This window comes from Vombatus ursinus, unplaced genomic scaffold, assembly GCF_900497805.2.
Source record: "Vombatus ursinus unplaced genomic scaffold, bare-nosed wombat genome assembly UNPS02014770.1, whole genome shotgun sequence".
NCBI lineage: Eukaryota > Metazoa > Chordata > Mammalia > Diprotodontia > Vombatidae > Vombatus > Vombatus ursinus.
In genome coordinates, this window is record NW_020954548.1 from 33,358,105 (window position 1) to 33,374,469 (window position 16,365).

The 16,365-nt window shown below is 47.1% G+C and overlaps 2 protein-coding genes across 9 annotated transcripts in view; one reads left to right on the forward strand and one right to left on the reverse strand.

Moving 5' to 3' along the window:
* BRICD5 (BRICHOS domain containing 5) lies at positions 1-2,483 on the forward strand. Its single transcript, XM_027862952.1, has 6 exons — positions 1-51; positions 373-498; positions 868-1,023; positions 1,227-1,328; positions 1,948-2,101; positions 2,366-2,483. Exons 1-6 carry the CDS (start codon positions 1-3, stop codon positions 2,458-2,460), a joined length of 684 nt encoding a protein of 227 aa, XP_027718753.1. The 3' UTR covers positions 2,461-2,483.
* The window catches only part of MLST8 (MTOR associated protein, LST8 homolog), a 25,701-nt gene continuing 11,650 nt past the window's right edge, over positions 2,315-16,365 (reverse strand). For 3 of the 8 annotated variants that reach the window (XM_027862950.1, XM_027862944.1, XM_027862943.1), the window contains 10 exons: positions 12,628-12,815; positions 12,448-12,534; positions 10,710-10,984; positions 9,440-9,491; positions 8,565-8,727; positions 8,019-8,094; positions 7,211-7,363; positions 6,470-6,594; positions 4,059-4,222; positions 2,315-3,612 (listed from right to left, as the gene is read on the reverse strand). In XM_027862950.1, the coding sequence (XP_027718751.1) occupies positions 3,494-3,612; positions 4,059-4,222; positions 6,470-6,594; positions 7,211-7,363; positions 8,019-8,094; positions 8,565-8,727; positions 9,440-9,491; positions 10,710-10,838 (981 nt within the window). In that variant the 5' untranslated portion in view covers positions 10,839-10,984; positions 12,448-12,534; positions 12,628-12,815 and the 3' untranslated portion in view covers positions 2,315-3,493. Of the gene's footprint in view, positions 3,613-4,058; positions 4,223-6,469; positions 6,595-7,210; positions 7,364-8,018; positions 8,095-8,564; positions 8,728-9,439; positions 9,514-10,709; positions 10,985-12,447; positions 12,535-12,627; positions 12,816-13,028; positions 13,114-16,365 lie in introns of those variants that run through there. The other 5 variants (XM_027862946.1, XM_027862949.1, XM_027862948.1 and 2 more) reach the window with 3 other exon arrangements.

Consider the following 16,365-nt stretch of genomic DNA (forward strand, 5'->3'; position numbering starts at 1 on the left):
ATGGAGGGACAGAGCAGCGGACCTGGGGTTCAGGGGCGAGGGCTCTCCAAGGTGAGTGTCTCCTACCCCTTGACCCACTAAACTCCCTAGGGGTAACATAAGTAATATGATGCCTCTTATCTGGGGAGCAGCTCCCTTACTAGGCACAGGGCAATTTGTACTGTGTACGTTATAGGTTATGTGGAAGTTTGCATATTCTTGGATGTATCTCTTACTGTTACAGTCTAGTAATTGTCTAAGAGTTTCCTTTCCTGGCTCTATTTATATCCAAGACCTGATTTAGAATTCCCCTGCAAAATGCAGGGGGGTGGGAGGGTGGGGTGGAGGAAAGAAAGTGCTAGCTTTGACATTGTCCTTCATGGCCTTCCCCAGGTGAGCTCCAAGCTGCTTCTAGGGTCACACTGGCCAGTCCTAGGCCTGGCATTGCTGCTACTGTTGCTAGCTTTGGCTGGAGCTGTGGTCGGTGGGCTCCTTGGCTTGGCACACAGCCCTGCTGAGGTAAGTTCCTGCCCCCAGCTGCCCCCTACCCTAAGTGTAAGGGGTGTGAGGGGGGAGCATTTTGAGGTATGTGGTCCTGGGAAAGTTGGTGGCTCGGGCTCGGGCACGAAATGGTCTGAATTCTACTCTGTTCAGCAGTTCAACCCACACCTAAGGCTGTGTGTTCAGAGATGGGAACTAGAACTACTGGGCTGTGAATCTCTTGCCTGTTTCTAGTTTGCCTGAAACTAGCCTTCCATATCCACGCTTGGATGAGATGGATATGGACAGTAGATATAGGGGAGGGACTGTGTCTCCACAGCATCACTGGAACTTGGGGACTCCTATTTTGCCCATCCCCTCCCTTCTGAACTCACCCACTGTCCACAGCCTATGCTGCAGGCTGTTCGATGGACATTCTTGAGTCCTTCTACCTCCTGGCCCAACCAGACAGCCACAGTGGACCTGGCCCAGGACACAGTGACCTATGTGGTGACCCCACCTCAGAACAACCATAGTTGGGCCGTGCTATTTGACAGCCACAACGTGAGTCAACCTCCCCTACCTAGATTAGGTATGACTTGGATAGGTAAGGGAACACACTTCAAGCCAGCCATTCACCCACTTTCCAGGTCTATAAAATTGGATGTTGTCTCTCTAGTTCCAGGGCTTGGGGTAGGGAGATGCTGTGAGCCCCTCAGAGGCTTGGGGGATTGTCTTTCCCCAAACACCTCTACTACTGCCCCCAGGGTTATGTGTGTTATCGCCCTGGGGAACAAAGGGCCTGCTTTCTGAGGAGGATGGAGACCTGGGACCGAGAGACCCTGAAGGTGGTCCTCAACACCTCTCAGGTGAGAGACCTTGCTCACCATGTAATGTTCTGCCAGGATACAAACACCAAAGTTCAGCTGGCTGCCCACCATACCCCTGTGATTCAGTTACAGTAGTGTAAGGGCTGGGAGGACGGAGACAAAGGGCTCCTGTTTCCTCCCCCCAGTGACTGATGACTTTCCCTCTGCCATGTTGGGAGGGCAGAGAGTAGGGCTCTGGTTTCAGGGGAACAGAGGACTCTTATCTTCCCTCGGCTGTACCTGATGATAGATACCCTGGGTTTTCTTACGGGGACAATGGGTAGGGTAGGGTTAGGGTGGACTGGGAGACTTCCTGCCCCCTTCCTCTCCCAATAATGAGGGGGCAGTGACAGTACAGAGCATCCAGATGGATGAAGGGGGTTGGGAGGTGGGGGTGTCCTTGGCTTTGAGAAATCCCTGACCCTACCTCCCCCTGCTCTATCAACAACACAAGATTAACCTGTATGGGAGTCTTCCCTCCAGCCTGAGATGGGGTTAGAGAAGCCATGGGAAAATGTGGGCACTGCTAGGGAGAATCCCCCAGCTATGGCCCCCTCAGATCTTCCCACCTTCGGTGCTATTCAGATCCTTCTGCTCACAATGCCAATTTCTCGTTCAGGCTGATTGGCCACTGGGTCCCAACAAAGACACCAGATATACTCAAGAGTTTTTGGGAGTGCTAGGGGGGCATGATGTGGACCCTGCTTTGGTACGAGGACCAGTCCAGAACCTTTGTGACCAACTCCCCATCTACTGGGTGCAAAGGGCAGAAGGTGAGTAAATTCCTAAAGGTATCCAGGAGATGGAACACTCAGGAGACAGATGAAAGGAAACAGATGTACCAAAAGAATGTCCCCAGCCCTCTGGTCCTTCTCTTCTTCCTCGTTAGCATGGCCCAGGAAGGGCAATGGAGGAAGGGCAATGAAGTATGAACCGTATGGTGGGGGTGGAAATAGAAATGCCTGGGTCAGAGATGGAGTCTTAGATTTTCATGTCTCAATTTGGGGGATATTTAATTTTGGACATTTTCTTTACAGGTCCACGGAAACAGAGATTAATTTATCTCTGCATTGACATTTGTTTTCCAAGCAACATTTGTGTGTCTGTCTGCTTTTATTATCTTCCAGATTAGGAACAGCCTTAGGGCTAGGCACCTTCGGTGATTCTCTTTTCCCTGCCTGCCCTGGCCTGTTCCTGGTCACTGCAGGAATCAAGGACTGAAGCAGGGACGTGATCCCCCCAGGTCCATGGGTGGGGCAGCTGGTCCTTAGTGCCAAGCCAGTGGGCTGTAGGCCAGGTTTGAAAGTCTCTCTACTGGAAACCAGGGTTTCTCTATTAATACAGGAGGTGCTGGGGAGAGCTTGGTTTTAGTCCTGAATAAAATGATCACAAATGTCCTGATCCTGTGCTGACTTGATGGCTTGGACATATCCTATCCCAGCCTTCGGGGTTTTGCAGTCTCTTCCCGGGATCAGGAGCCAACCCCACGCCCTTCTATCCTACCGAAGCAGTAGCTGGCAAGGTGCCTCCATTCTAGTCTCGGGGGCGACCAGAGTTTCTAAGCCTGCCACCTCTAAGCAGCCGTGCTCTGGACCTGCTATCCCAGGTCTCCAAGGCCTGGTCCACCTTCTTTCTATTTTTCAACAGCTCAGCTGGACTGGGCACCATCTGGGTTTACTCCTTCACACCAAACTCTCTGTATGGCAGGTCAAGAGTTAAGTTAGGTTTAAGGATGAGGCTGAGGGGTGGAGCCTGAAAAGAACTGCTTCACTCTTGAAGCTGATGACGCCGTATGCAGAGGTACCAGACGCAACTGGCTCTTTAATGTCCAACTCTTCTCTAAGAGATATCTATTTGTATATATGTACATACACGTATAAAGGGAATGTCCTGGCCATGCTGGAAGCCCCTGGTAGGGTCATAAACTGTCCTACAACTAGCCAGTGGGAGGCTCAATCCCAAGGTCCCTTTTCTCTTCCCCCAGTTCCATTCCTGTGAACTGTTCTCCAGTGCCCTCAGACCAAGAAGGGGTAGAGACGATATTCTGCTCTGAGCTGAAGCTGAGACTTTCCATGGTCAGAAAAGCCCAATTTCTTTGACTAGCAGTGCCATCTTGAGCAGCTCCTGTTCCCTGAAGGCCCAAGAGCAGAGAGGAGGCTTTCAGGCTAACCCAGGACACTGTCATTGAATGCCAGGCAGACTACAGCCTTCTGGTGTCCACCATACTCTCTCTTGATCTCTCCTGTATCCACACACCACAGCCGTGCTAAATTGTCGGAGGAGGCTGGAGACAAGAGGAAAAGAGGTCTTATTACTGGAGGGGGCGGGGGGGAGGCCTCAGGCCAAAAGAAGGTTCTTCCCAAAGGTAACTAGAATACTGTTCTGTCACTTCCCTCCTCTCCTTGCCCACAATGGATGTGTCTTGTCCTCAGGGCCATGGTCCCTCTAACACAATCTGCCAGTAAAGACGTTAGTACAGCCCTGACTCCAAACCCCACACTCCCCTCTCAGGGGCTGGCATGACAGTACAGACCCCAGGCTAGGCTTTATTTACTAAGGCCAATATGAGGATTTTGAAGCCCTTGCTTTCTGGGAGACCACAGCCTTATCTCAGAGTGTCCCCACGGCAGAGACCCAGCTCAGAAAGCTGGGCTTTCTGCTGTCTGGTTTCTAAGTCTAGAAGGAATGGCACCAAGGCCCCAAGGAGTGCCCTGTGATGCAGAAGCTCACCTGTTACAATGTACTGAGAGTCTCCAGAAAAGGCACAGTCCCACATCCAGCCTCTCGAAGTCTCCCCAGGATTGTTGCTCTTGATGCTCAGCTCAGTCATCAGAGAGAAATTGGAGGTCCTCCAGATTTTGCACGTTTGGTCTGCTGAGCAGGTGGCCAAGAGCCTACGGGAAAGTTAGAGCTCCTAAGTGCTCTACCAGTGGACCCATCCCAAACCACCAGGCCTTCCCTATGGCTGACTGGATACCCTGGCTCACACCTCACAGGACTCGCCCCAAGTCAGCTGTCTTCACTAGACTGAGCGTATCAGGCTGACAGCAGAAATGGGGTTCGCTAAACCCTGCATAAGGATCCCGCCAGGCCACACACTGACTCAGAAAAACACACATTAACATTCTCTATGTTCTACTGTATACTTCGTTAAATATTTCCCAATTACATTTTAATGGTTTGGCACTTGGGAGTATGGGAGCCTCAGGCTGCTTGTCTGACATCTCGGTCTTAAATGACAAAGAGGGTAGGAAGTACTGGGGAAGGGGAAAATCTGATGAGAAAGGAGACCAATGGCTGTGACAGGATCTCCAGGCACTCTGTGCACTGCCTAAATACATGTTCCTCTTAAGAAATACTTGGTATTTCTACATAGTGTTTTATGGTTTCAAAGTGCTTTTCTCACAACCTTGTGAGGTAGGGAGTGCAGGTACTAAAAGGCACATTTTACAGATTATGTAACTGTGGCTTCGAGAATTTAAATGACTTGCCCAAGGCTCATGGGAGGCCAAGCCAGGCCACGGGCCTGAGAGCCTGCCTGTACCCACGCTCCATCTTCTGTTCCCTACAGGTGGTTCTCCCAGGTGGTTTATTGGGAGAGGAAAGGGTGAACATCACTGGAATTTCTGAGCACTTCCTGCCTAAGGCTCACATTTCCTGTAGAAAATCTCTGATAAATGATCATCTAGCTTCTGCTTCAATACTGACAGTGATAAGGAACTCACTATATCTCAATACAGCCACAGGCATTTCTTCCTTATGATCAACTCAAATGTATCTCCCTCAAACTTCCATGCATTAGTCCTTATACTTGCCTCTGGAACCACTCAAAATAAGTATAACTCCCCATCCTCACAACAGCCCTTCACATAACTGGAAGTAGCAATTATATGTCCTAATCTTTAGGCTACACATTCCTAGGTTCCTAAGGCATGATTCTGCCTTCATCCTCGTTACCTTCCTCCATACACATTCCAGTTTATCCATGTCCCTCTTAAAATATGGCGTCCCACCCTGAAAGCGAGATCCCAGACGTGGTCTTGTCATGGCAGAGTTCAGCAGGACTATGACCTCCCTCATTCAGGATGCTCCATTTCTATTACCAATGCCTCACATCACAGTCATTTTTCTTTGGTCGCCAAATCATACTACTGACTCATGCTGAGCTTACAGTCACTATGAACTAGCTACCCATGTCTTCTCATCCTATATTTGTGCAGTTGATTTTCTGAACCTAATTAAGCACAAGACTACTTTTATCCTCTTTATTATTTTCCAACCATCTTGGATTCTGCCCATCATGACCTTCTGACATCCTGATTCTGTTATCCAACCTGTTGGTTACCCCTCCCTGCACTTGTTACACGCAGATTTGAGGAGCATGCAATCTATACCTTCATCCAAGACTGAACCAAACATAAAACTGACCAAAGACAGAACCCTGGGGCACACCCCGACAGATGTCCCAGTAGGCTGACACCATTGATAGGATTACAGGATTTTGAGCTGGAAAGGGATTAGCTCAAATTGATGAAATTCCAGATAGTCTGGAATGATGGGCCAGGCTGGACCACTTTTAGTAAACGCTATTTACAAATCTTAGATGTGCCATAAAAATGTGAGGTGAGTTGTGAGTTGTTTGTGAAGCATATCAGATTTAAGCTGACTGTGGAGTCTCACTTGCCCAAGGTAACATGGCTAATCGGTACCTAAGCCAGGATCTTAACCCAATTCTCCTGACTGCAGTTTCAATGTTCTTTCATCTGTACCATATGGTTCTGCCACAGGATGTCTCCACTGGCTGCCCCAAGTGGAAGCTGTCTCCCCCTGTTATCAGGTGTCAGAGCACTCTCCTTGTGGTCCTTGGCATAGCCTGCTTTGCACTGTCCTTATTAACATGCATGTCTTACTTGAGCTCCAATGAACATAGAAGGTGCTTAGTAAGATAAGATAGTCCCTGGGCCTAGTCACTCAGTGGACCACAATGACACCTTACTGCAGTATCCTGGGAGTTATACTTCTGCATCCTGTCCCCCAGGATACTGTGAAAGAACGCCAGATGCCTCACTGAAAAACAGAGGTGCTGTGTTAATTGGGCCTTAGCCCGATTCCCTCCACTAGTGGTCCTGCTCTGCACTCACGTGGAGTCTGGGCTGAACCGACACTGCAGGGCATATCTTGTATGAGCTGGAATTTTGGTTTTGGGAATCAGCTGAGTCACTTCTTCCCCAATGCCTCCGGTCAAGTTCCAAACATAACAGTTTCCCTAAAAAGTCGAAGAGAGAGAGGTAGGAGGGAAATTCTGAGATGACTTTCCCCAAAGGGCATAAAGGTATTAGTTCTCTGAGGCCTGCCCCAAGTCAGTCACCCCATGATGGGGCTGAATGTCAACACATGAACAGGAGGAAAGGCAAAGGCCGGTACTGACTCAGCCCAAAGCTTGTGGTACTGAAGAGGGGGCTTGGAGCACCTGAAGCTGAGGCAGTCACCTCCAAAAAGTATGTCCACAAGGAGGGCATGAGCCTCTGGGAGCCAGGCCAGGTGTGGCATGTGGGGAGGCCTGGGATGGGAGTGCTGGCTGGGACTAGGAAAGACGGGGAGCCATTCTGACCTGGGCAGGGTTTGGCCAGGCTAAGAGCATGCAAATTCATTGGCAGAGTCCTTCAGTGATAAGTCACTCTAAGGAGGGGGTGGCCTCTAGAGTGGTTGGCAGTGCTCCGGAGATTCCTTCAGCCTCCTTTTCTTGCTGAAGGAGCTTGGGGGTCTTCCCTCCTGCACAGCTGACCACAGGACTGGGCCCATAGAGAAGTTTGGTAGCTATGCAAACAGTGGGCAGGGCAGCGGACAGTCCCTCAGTGGGGAAAAAACCAAATGGTTCTTACTGTACTGTTGACAGCTGCCATGTAACTGGCATCAGGGTCAATGTGAACTGAATTCACGGAGACCTCGGGCTCAGGAATCAGCTGCTCGTTGTGGTCAGTTTTCAGGTCCCAGATGTGGATAGCGCCGCTCTGGTCACCCACAATCAGTTCAGCCTGCATGGATGGCAGGATCAGTCTCTGATGCCTCCCAAATGACCCGAGGGCAGACCTCTGACCTCCCATGCCCAACCCGCAGTGGAAGGGCCCATCTGACATCTAAAGGACTGAATCAATGGACTGGACTTCATCGCCCTGCACAGGGATAGGTTTGAGTTTCAGCCCGATTTTTGGTGCTGCTTTAACTGTTTGGTGCAAAGCTTTCTGACCATAGCATGTTGCCGTGGCTCATTCCAGGGGCTTGGTGCTCTTGGATCGCACCTCCCCTTTTCCTTTCCTTCACTCACTGATTGCCCCAAAAGGAAAATGTGAATCAAGAGTTGAACAGCAGCAGGCCTGCTCTGCACGTGACTCACACTCCACTGTCCCAGTCACTGCCGTTCAGCCACACTCTTGATAGTCGGACCCCAAGAAGCAGGCACGGAGGAATGAACACCCACTCACCTGCCTCCTCACAAAAGCTCCCCATCACCTTGTTCTGCCTAGGAAAGACTCAGACTCACATACACCCACAAAGCCCATTTCCAAGGGGAAACACTCCAGAGACCAGCCCACTGCAGGCAAGCGCACCAGGCCCAGAGAGAGCTCACTTGTGGCAGTTGCCATGGACAGAGGAGGTTCCTGGTGGGGGCGGGGGAGGGAAGCAGATTACCTGATTGGGGTGCAGACACACACAGTTAATGGGCGCATTCACTTGGAAAATTCGCTGGCACTGGAGATTCCGTGACCTGGCATCAAGTACAAACTCACATTGGTGCTTGAGGCAGTGCCAATGCACCAGCTTACCTTGCAGCTCACAGTCACTCTGACTGCTTACCCCGAGTCGCCAGAAAACCCAGACCCTGGGGAGCGATCAGCAACCCCAAAAGGCCTGTCACTGGGGAACTGGGTTCTGGGAGTGTGGCAGCCCCCTGTTGAGCTGCAGCTCCAGGTCTGACACTCTGTGGAGAAACAGGTGTTCCTCAGCTCAGCTCATAGGATGTAAGCAGGAAGGCAGGCCCTCAACAATATTGTTTGAGACGCAGGAAAAATCTGCCTGACATGCTCCCCTGATTCCCGGGACAAGGACCTCATCCCCAGTTTTTCCAGAGTGGGCCGAATCATTCTCATTTCCTTATTCCTCAAACTACACTAGGCCTTCTTTGGTCCCCCGTTACCCAGACATAGACAGGTGTTCCCCTGGTCCCTGGGTTGGCACCTAAGGTCCCAGATCCTGGCCATGCTGTCCTCTCCTCCCGTGTACATCCAGCGGCCATCCTCATGGAAGCCCACAGAGGTGATGTTCTTGCTCACTCCATCGTAGTTAATGACAGGGTTGGGGTTATTGGAATTGAGATCGTACATTCGGATGTGCTGATAACCTGAGGGGAACGAGTGCCGTCTTACTAGTTACCCTCTTAGCCTGGCCTCCCAACACTAGTGGTAAGACCCTGGGGTGAGCCATGGGTAGGCATGAGAGAAAGCCAGGCTGATGGCCACAAAGCCCTGAAGACAGATGACTGATAGCATGATCTGCCTGGGGGGCACAGAAGGCACCCACCAACGTCTCTGTCCTTATACCCTAGTCCAGAACAGAGAGGAAAGGATAAGAGATATCCCTCCAAGAGCTTCAGGGCTTTATGCTAGGCCACTGATTCTCTAGGGGCCCTTCCCTCACTCTGCCCCAGAGCATCCACACCTCTCCATCTTACTGTATTAAGAGGAATCAGCAAGAAAAATGGTTTTGCTGTGCCTACTGCCTGACCAGCTGGGTGGCAAGGCTAGGACTCAGAAGGTGGCAGAGCTTCCTGTATGAGGTTCTTGGCACTGATATTTCCCCTCCTGCCCGTGTCAGTAGTGGAAACAGTGGCCAATCTTTGAGACACCCAGCTCCCGAAATCTTGGGAGGGGCTGCTTCATGTCACAAGCCATAGCCCACCTCTATCTTTCCAATATTATCACTACATTAGGGTTTGCAGGGCCTGTCACTTTCAGGCCCTGGCTGAGAGGGCACTGGTCTGGCTTGGTGCCAAAGATTTGTAATCGGTGCTAATCCAGGATGCTCCCTCATCCCATCCAGTCCAGCGTGGGTACCTGCGGCGGCAATCATGCTTCTGTCTGGGGTAATCTCCAGGGCATTCACTTGCTAGGTGGTTAGGTTAAGGTGACTGAGGACAGAGCTTAGGGCAGAACAAAAGATGCTATTATAACATTTCTCTGTTACTCAGACTGCTCATTAAGCTACCAGAAAGCCAGACTGTGACAAGACAAATAGCTGGAAGTCCTTGCCTCGGGCAGAAGCCTCAGGCCTGGGACAGGTGGGGAGGCAGCGCATGAAGAGGCACAAACACATACAAAACATCCACAACATAGGGCTCTCATGGCCCTAAGCAGCAAGGCCAAACTGCGTAGCCTGGCATTTAAGGCCTTCTTAACCTAACTTTGCCTTCCCCCTCCCTCCTCCTGCTCCCCTCCTGCCCCTACATCTTTACTCACACTGTTCTCACCTTCCTCCCTCCTCAGACTCTTCAAATCTTTCAAGGCCCAATTTCAATTCCATTTCCTACAGGAAGCCTTCCTTGTCCAATTACTATAGTCCTCACCCATCTCTCAAGAGGCATAGAAAGAATGCCGGATAGAGTCAGTGCTTAGCACAATATCTGGCACACAGTAGGTGCTCAATAAATGTTTACTGATTGAGACTAACTCGATGCTAGTATTGCCTCTGCCATTAACTTGATCTATGTCCTTGGACAAGTTATTTCTCCTCACTGGGCCTTAGCTTCCTTCTCTGTAAAATGGGAGGGTGGGACTGCACGATTCCCTAAGATCCCCACACAAAAGTAAGGAAGTAAGTAAGACTTAAAGCAGGTATGCACAACATACGGCCTGCCAAAGCGGTGGTATGTTGTGCAGGACTGTTTTATATCCTCTACATTTTTCGTGGACTGCCTGAAATTCTTTGGCGGGCCATATATTGTGCAGGCCTGACTTAAAGGGTCAATACATTTAGAGCTAGAAGGCATCTCACATGTCATTGAGTCCAACTGCCTCATTTTATAAATGAGGAAATTGTGGCACAGAGAAGTTAAGTGGCTTGCCTACAGTTACCCAGCTCACAAGTGTCTAAGGCAAGCTTCAGTTTCATGTCTTCTTAACTCTGAGTCAACACATAGCTGCCTCAATCACACACTGTCTTATGGGTAGGAATGGTGTGTGACCCTCCTCTCACTCCTACAGCACCCCCTATCCCACACTAGCTGATCTGGCTCCAGAGCTCAAGCTCTGCAGTAACAATGGCCCTTCTTCCACAGGCTAGGCCCGAGTCCCCAAACCTGGAAGGGGGCTCCACTCCAAAGGATACCGAGTCTTGGTGCTGCACCGTGCGGGTGCATATCCCACTGTGTGCCTGCCAGAAGCGTACAGTGTGGTCGTAGCCGGCCGTGGCAAGGATGACGGGGTCACTGCCCACAGTGCCCTGGGAGGTGTTCATGATTAGAGCCTTTAAAAGAGAGGCTTGAGGAAGGTGACCACCCACAGGAGAGGGCACTGGAGCTGAAGTGAGACAGCTCACTCTGCAGATTACTAAATGCTCCCGAAGGTGTGTTACTTAACTGACTGGAGCCTTGGCTTCCTCATCTGTAAAATGGAGATAAGAATGGTCACAACAGTTACCTCACAGGGAAGGTGAGACGGCAGTACTTTGTAAACTCTGAAACAATGCTACCTATTATTCTTCATATCCATATATACTGTTCCTCTCCCACTACAAGCCACTTCTCATGTTCATAACCTTGGTTATTATCTTTAACTTGTCCTTCTCTTTCATCCTTCTTATTTAATCAGTTAAAAAATTCCATCAATTTCACTTCTGTGAAATATACCTCTGTGTCCCTCTCCTGTCATCACTAGGAGAGGCCTTCATCAGTGCTCACCTGGAACACCGCAATACGCCTTCCTCACATCCACTCTCTCCCCTCTCCAATCCACGTGAAACTGCCAGAATCATCTTTCTCACACAAAAATGTTGCCATTTGTCATGTCAAAAATATCCAGGGGTTCCCTATTGTCTACCAAAGTTTCAAATTTTTATTTTTTAAAATTCTGAACTTAACAAATACAAAAGAAAATGGACATTTCCGTGTGTGTGTGTGTGTGTGTACACACTCACACACACACATCTATGTACAGTAGAACACATGTATATAGTGTATACATACTACGGTATATAGTAGGAGATGAAACTGTGAATCTCTGTTATGTGGTTTGCTTTTCTTTTAAAGTATATGATAAATCTGACATGTAACTTTCAAAGCTGCACTGCTTGTCTGTAATTCCTTCTGTCGTTCCTTGTTTTCTTCTGCGCATTTTTTTCAGTATCCATAAAGGTCTATTATATTTAAATGATAGGTGACTGCACTACTGCGGCACTGATAACCAGAGAATCAACTTAATCAGAAACCAGCAAGTTAAGTGTCTAAATGTTCAAAATATAACTCTTATTTAGTTCATTTCTTATTTAAATCATCTACCTTGGAAAAAAAGCCTGCTGGTAACATTGCAAATATATTTCATGGTCAAATCTTCTGCTATGCCCTGTCCATGGGTTTTTTTTCAGTTGTCCTAAGGCTGACTCTAAGGTGAGCTCCAGCCTGTGGCCTTTAACACTAAAGAGTCTTTCTTTTTAACCAGAGCAAACTATGTGAGCTTCACACAAGGCTTCAGGGTGTATCTGAATGTAGCCAACTTCAGTGAAACTAGAACTGGTGACCTGTACAGAAATAGAAGCAATGGGATCCATCTGATATTAGGTGCAATGCCAAATTGAGTACAAGAGGGACATGTTGTCCAAGCTAGGTTTATGGAAGTATTAAGATCATCATATGCTTTCTGATGAATTTTGCTGTTGTTCAGTCATTTTAGCTGTGTCCAAGTTTTGTGACCCCATTTGGGGTTTTCTTGGAGTATTTTGTTATTTCCTTCTCCAACTCATTTTACATATGAGGAAACTGAGGCAAACAGACTTGCCCAGGGTCACACGGCTAATAAATGTCTGAGGCTGGATTTACACTCAGGACTTCAGGTCCGGCTGTGCCACCTACCTGCCCACTTCTGATGAAAAGAACCTCCAAATTCTGTTCCATCATTGACATCAGTGTGCAGCTGGAAGGATCTAGCCCTGTAATCCCCTGCAAAGTTATTCGTAGTCAACTTTGACTTGGCACTTTTAAAGGTCATTTGGTGACCAGCAAGCCTGCTTAAATAATTAAAAAACAGCTGACCTGGGATTTGTTGGTCTAGCCAAACCAAAGTTAGTGTTGTAGCCAAGGTTTATACATTGCTGTTTGCACTGCTTTTATTTCTTTCCTGAGTTTGGTGAGAAGGCAGTGTCGGATGTCAACCTCAAACTTGGTGAATCTGATCTGCCATGGAGATTTCAGTTCTAAGCAGTTATCAATGTTCCATTTTTCTGTGAAAATCAGACCAGATTCACATCATTTATATTTGCTTTACAAAGTCCCCTTAAGTTTACAGTGCTTGTATTAGATGAACCAGATAATAAGAATTCCATGCCATCGAAAGACTTTTTCACATCCAGTTTCACCAATCCCCAACTAAATCCTTTGTTGAAAATATTTCTGGCAGTCTTGACAAGTTCAGTATGTAATGGAACAATACTCACTGCCAAGGACAACGTGGAAAAGCCCCAGGAGGGGGTGATCTGGTGGTCGTGTAAAGATCACGTGACACAGTAGGGCCTCTTTCTTCTGTGCTTTTTAAAAAAAAAAAGTTTCAATAACCCTCTTTTTTAGCAACCCTTCCTAACCTTCTTCTTTCAGGCACCCTCTCCTCCTCAATTTAGGGGGGAAAAAAGAAAATAAATCTCCAGTTAACAACTATACATAAACAAAGCCCTGCATTGGCCATGTTCAAAAATGTATGTCTCATTCTGCATTTTGAGAACATCAGATCTCTACCAGGAAGTGAATAACATGTTTCATCATTGGTAACCTGGAACTGTTCTCACTGATAAGCATTAAGTCTTTCAAAGTTATTTTCTTCATAATATTACTATCATATAACTTGCTCTCTTGGTTCTGCTCATTTTATTCTGTATCAGTTCATATAAATCTTTCCAGGTTTCTCTGCCATTATGTCTTTTATCATTTCGCATAACATAACATTCTATTACATTCACATATCCTAATTTGTACAGCGATTCCCCAATTGATGGGCATCCCCTTAGTTTCCTGTTCTTTGCCACCAAAAAAAGAGCTGCTACAAATATTTTTGTACATATGGGCCTCTTTCTTTGATTTCTTTGGGATACAGGTCTAGGAGTGTTATCACTATGTCAATGGTTTAGTGACAGTTTAGCACAGTTTAGTGACTTTTGGGGCACAGTTCCAGGGTACCTTCCAGAACAGCTAGACCAATTCACGGCTCTACCAACATTGCATTAATGTTAATGTGCCTGTTTTCCCATAGCTCCTCCAAGAACTACCATTTTCTATTCCACCTTAATTTTTTTACACACTGTTGCTGACTTAGATTTCTTTCTCTGAAAACTGCCCCACTCATATCTGACAATTTATCTATGAGGGGAAGAGTCTTGGTCTTATAAATCTGAATGAGTTCCTTGCATATCTTGAGTATGAGACCTTCCTCCTAAATACATTTCAAAACTCTTTAGCTTAGCATTCAAGGCTTTCTATAATATAGGCCTGACCTCCTCAGACCTCTATTACTCCCCTCCAAACACTCTATAATCTAGTCAAAATGAACTTATCTTTACTCCTTGCACATGTTCTGAACTCCTGACTTTGTTCACGTTGTTCCCTACACTGAGTTGTCGTCCCCTTCTTTCTTCTTATCTCTCCTTCAAAGTACAATTCAAACAACATATCCTATACCCCCCAATCAGCAACAGCCTTCCTTCCCAGAATTCATACTGCATTTTCTTTCATAATTCTCCAATGCATCGTATTATAGCTATCTTTGTATCTTACTAGACTGTGGCTTATTTAAATTTTGTTACGTCTCACACTTAGTCAAAGTTCATTATATGAAGGGAACTCTAGAAGCCACCTTTTGGCTTCTATTGTTGCTGCTGTAAGGGCTGGCTCCTCATCTGATAGCTTCAAGTTTCCTTCCCATCATTCTATGTGACCCAGGAAGGCACACAGATGGCACGTGTTTCCACTCCAGAAAGTAACAATCATTGGAACTCCTAGCTCCAGGCCAGTGACTGCATCTTATTTATCTTTGTCCCCCAACATCCAACACAGTGCTTTGTATATACTTGATTACTTCTGAGAGTCATGATTTCATTTGTGTGTATGCTCTTCCACTGAGGCAAACAATAACCAATCTATGCATTGGCAGACAGCCTTAGTGAGTTGTTGTGGTCAAAAATATTCATCAGATTCAATCCAATAAATACTTATTAAATGCCTTTTATGTGTAAGTTCTTCTGCTAGGTACTAGGAATACAAAGACAAAAACCAAACCAGTCCCTGCCCTCAGTAAGCTTACATTCTACTGGAGTGGGGCATGTGTGTATGTGTGTGCGTGCGCGCGCGTGTGTTGTACTTACCACATGTGCACAAATAAGTGTGAGGGAGATAGCACCTATACCTGGGAGAATGAGAGAAGATTTTGCAGAAGAGGTAGTACCTAAAGTGAACTCTGAAGGAAGATAAGGATTCTGAAAGGCAGGGATGAGGAAAGATTCCATTCAACCAGTACAAAGACATGGAGAAATGAAGAAAGCACTAGCAGTTCACTTTGGCTGGAATGGAGAGTGCATGAAGAGGAGTACCATGCAATAAGACTGAAAATGTCCAGAGTCAGATCTTGGAGAGCCTTCACCACCAGTCTGTAGCTTCTTCTCAAGCAAATAGGGGGCCTCTGAATATTTCTGAGCAGGGGAGTGTCATGGTCAGGCCTGTGCTTTGGGAAGATTACTTTGGCAGCTGTGTGGAAGATGGAGTGGAAAGGGCAGAGGCTAGAATCAGGGAGACCAGTTAGGAGGCTACTACAATGGCTCAGGCAGGATCGACCAACTGTGTGCAGAGAAGCTGATGGACACAAGAGAAGGTCTGGAGGCAGAATTAAAAGGATCATAGGATCACCGCTTTAGAAGAAGAGGGACTTCAAAAGCCATCTCTACAGATAAGGAAACCAAGATCCCTGGTGGTTAAGTGACTTGCCCAAGGTTGCAGACACAGTAAGTAAGCTTGACAGAGGAGATCTGAACACACATTCTCTGATTCCGGAGAAAGGGTGCTTTCTGGTGAAAGACAGTGCCTCTCAGGATTAGGCAATGGGTTAGATATCCAGTGTGAGGAAGAGGAACAAGATTGTAAACTTTGGTACTAGGAGGAGGAGGAGAACCCTCACCAAAAAAAGGCGAGTTCAATCTACTGAAGCATACTTAAGACTTATGTAAACACAATTACAAAACATTCTCAAAAAAACTTAAATAGTTGGGAGGGATATTCAAGGCTGACGGTTGGGCCACATCGATATGGTAACATTGAGATACTACCCAAATGAACTTACATAATGAGGCTTACACCGAACTATCAAGGGGATACTTTACAGAGCTAGGCAAAATCATAACAAAATTAATTTGGAGGAGTAAAAGTCCTAGAATCTCAAGGAAAATAATGAAAAAATTAGGAAAGAAGGGAGAATAGCAATTCTGGAACTCAAATTAGGTCATAATCATCAAAACCATTTGGAAGTGGAAGTGAGATAGAAGTTTATTGGTGGGATGGACTAGCTAAGGAAGAATAAGAAACAATCAAAGTCAGTAACTCAGTGTTCAATAAACCCAAGAATGCAAATTACTTGAGGTTGTTTGGTGATCTAGTAGCCACAGCACTCTTGGAGTCAGAAAGCTCTGAATTTGAATCCTGCCTTGGACACTTACCGGCTGCACAACTGTGGAGGTAATTTAGTAGTTATCTCATTTGTAAAATGGGGATAATAATAGCACCTTCCTCAAAGGGTTG

Coding starts and splice junctions, on each gene's coding strand:
- BRICD5 (XM_027862952.1), top strand. CDS start 1: ATGGAGGGACAGAGCAGCGGACCTGGGGTTCAGGGGCGAGGGCTCTCC. Junction 52..372: donor AGGGGCGAGGGCTCTCCAAG/GTGAGTGTCTCC, acceptor GGCCTTCCCCAG/GTGAGCTCCAAGCTGCTTCT. Junction 2,102..2,365: donor CTGGGTGCAAAGGGCAGAAG/GTGAGTAAATTC, acceptor TTTTCTTTACAG/GTCCACGGAAACAGAGATTA.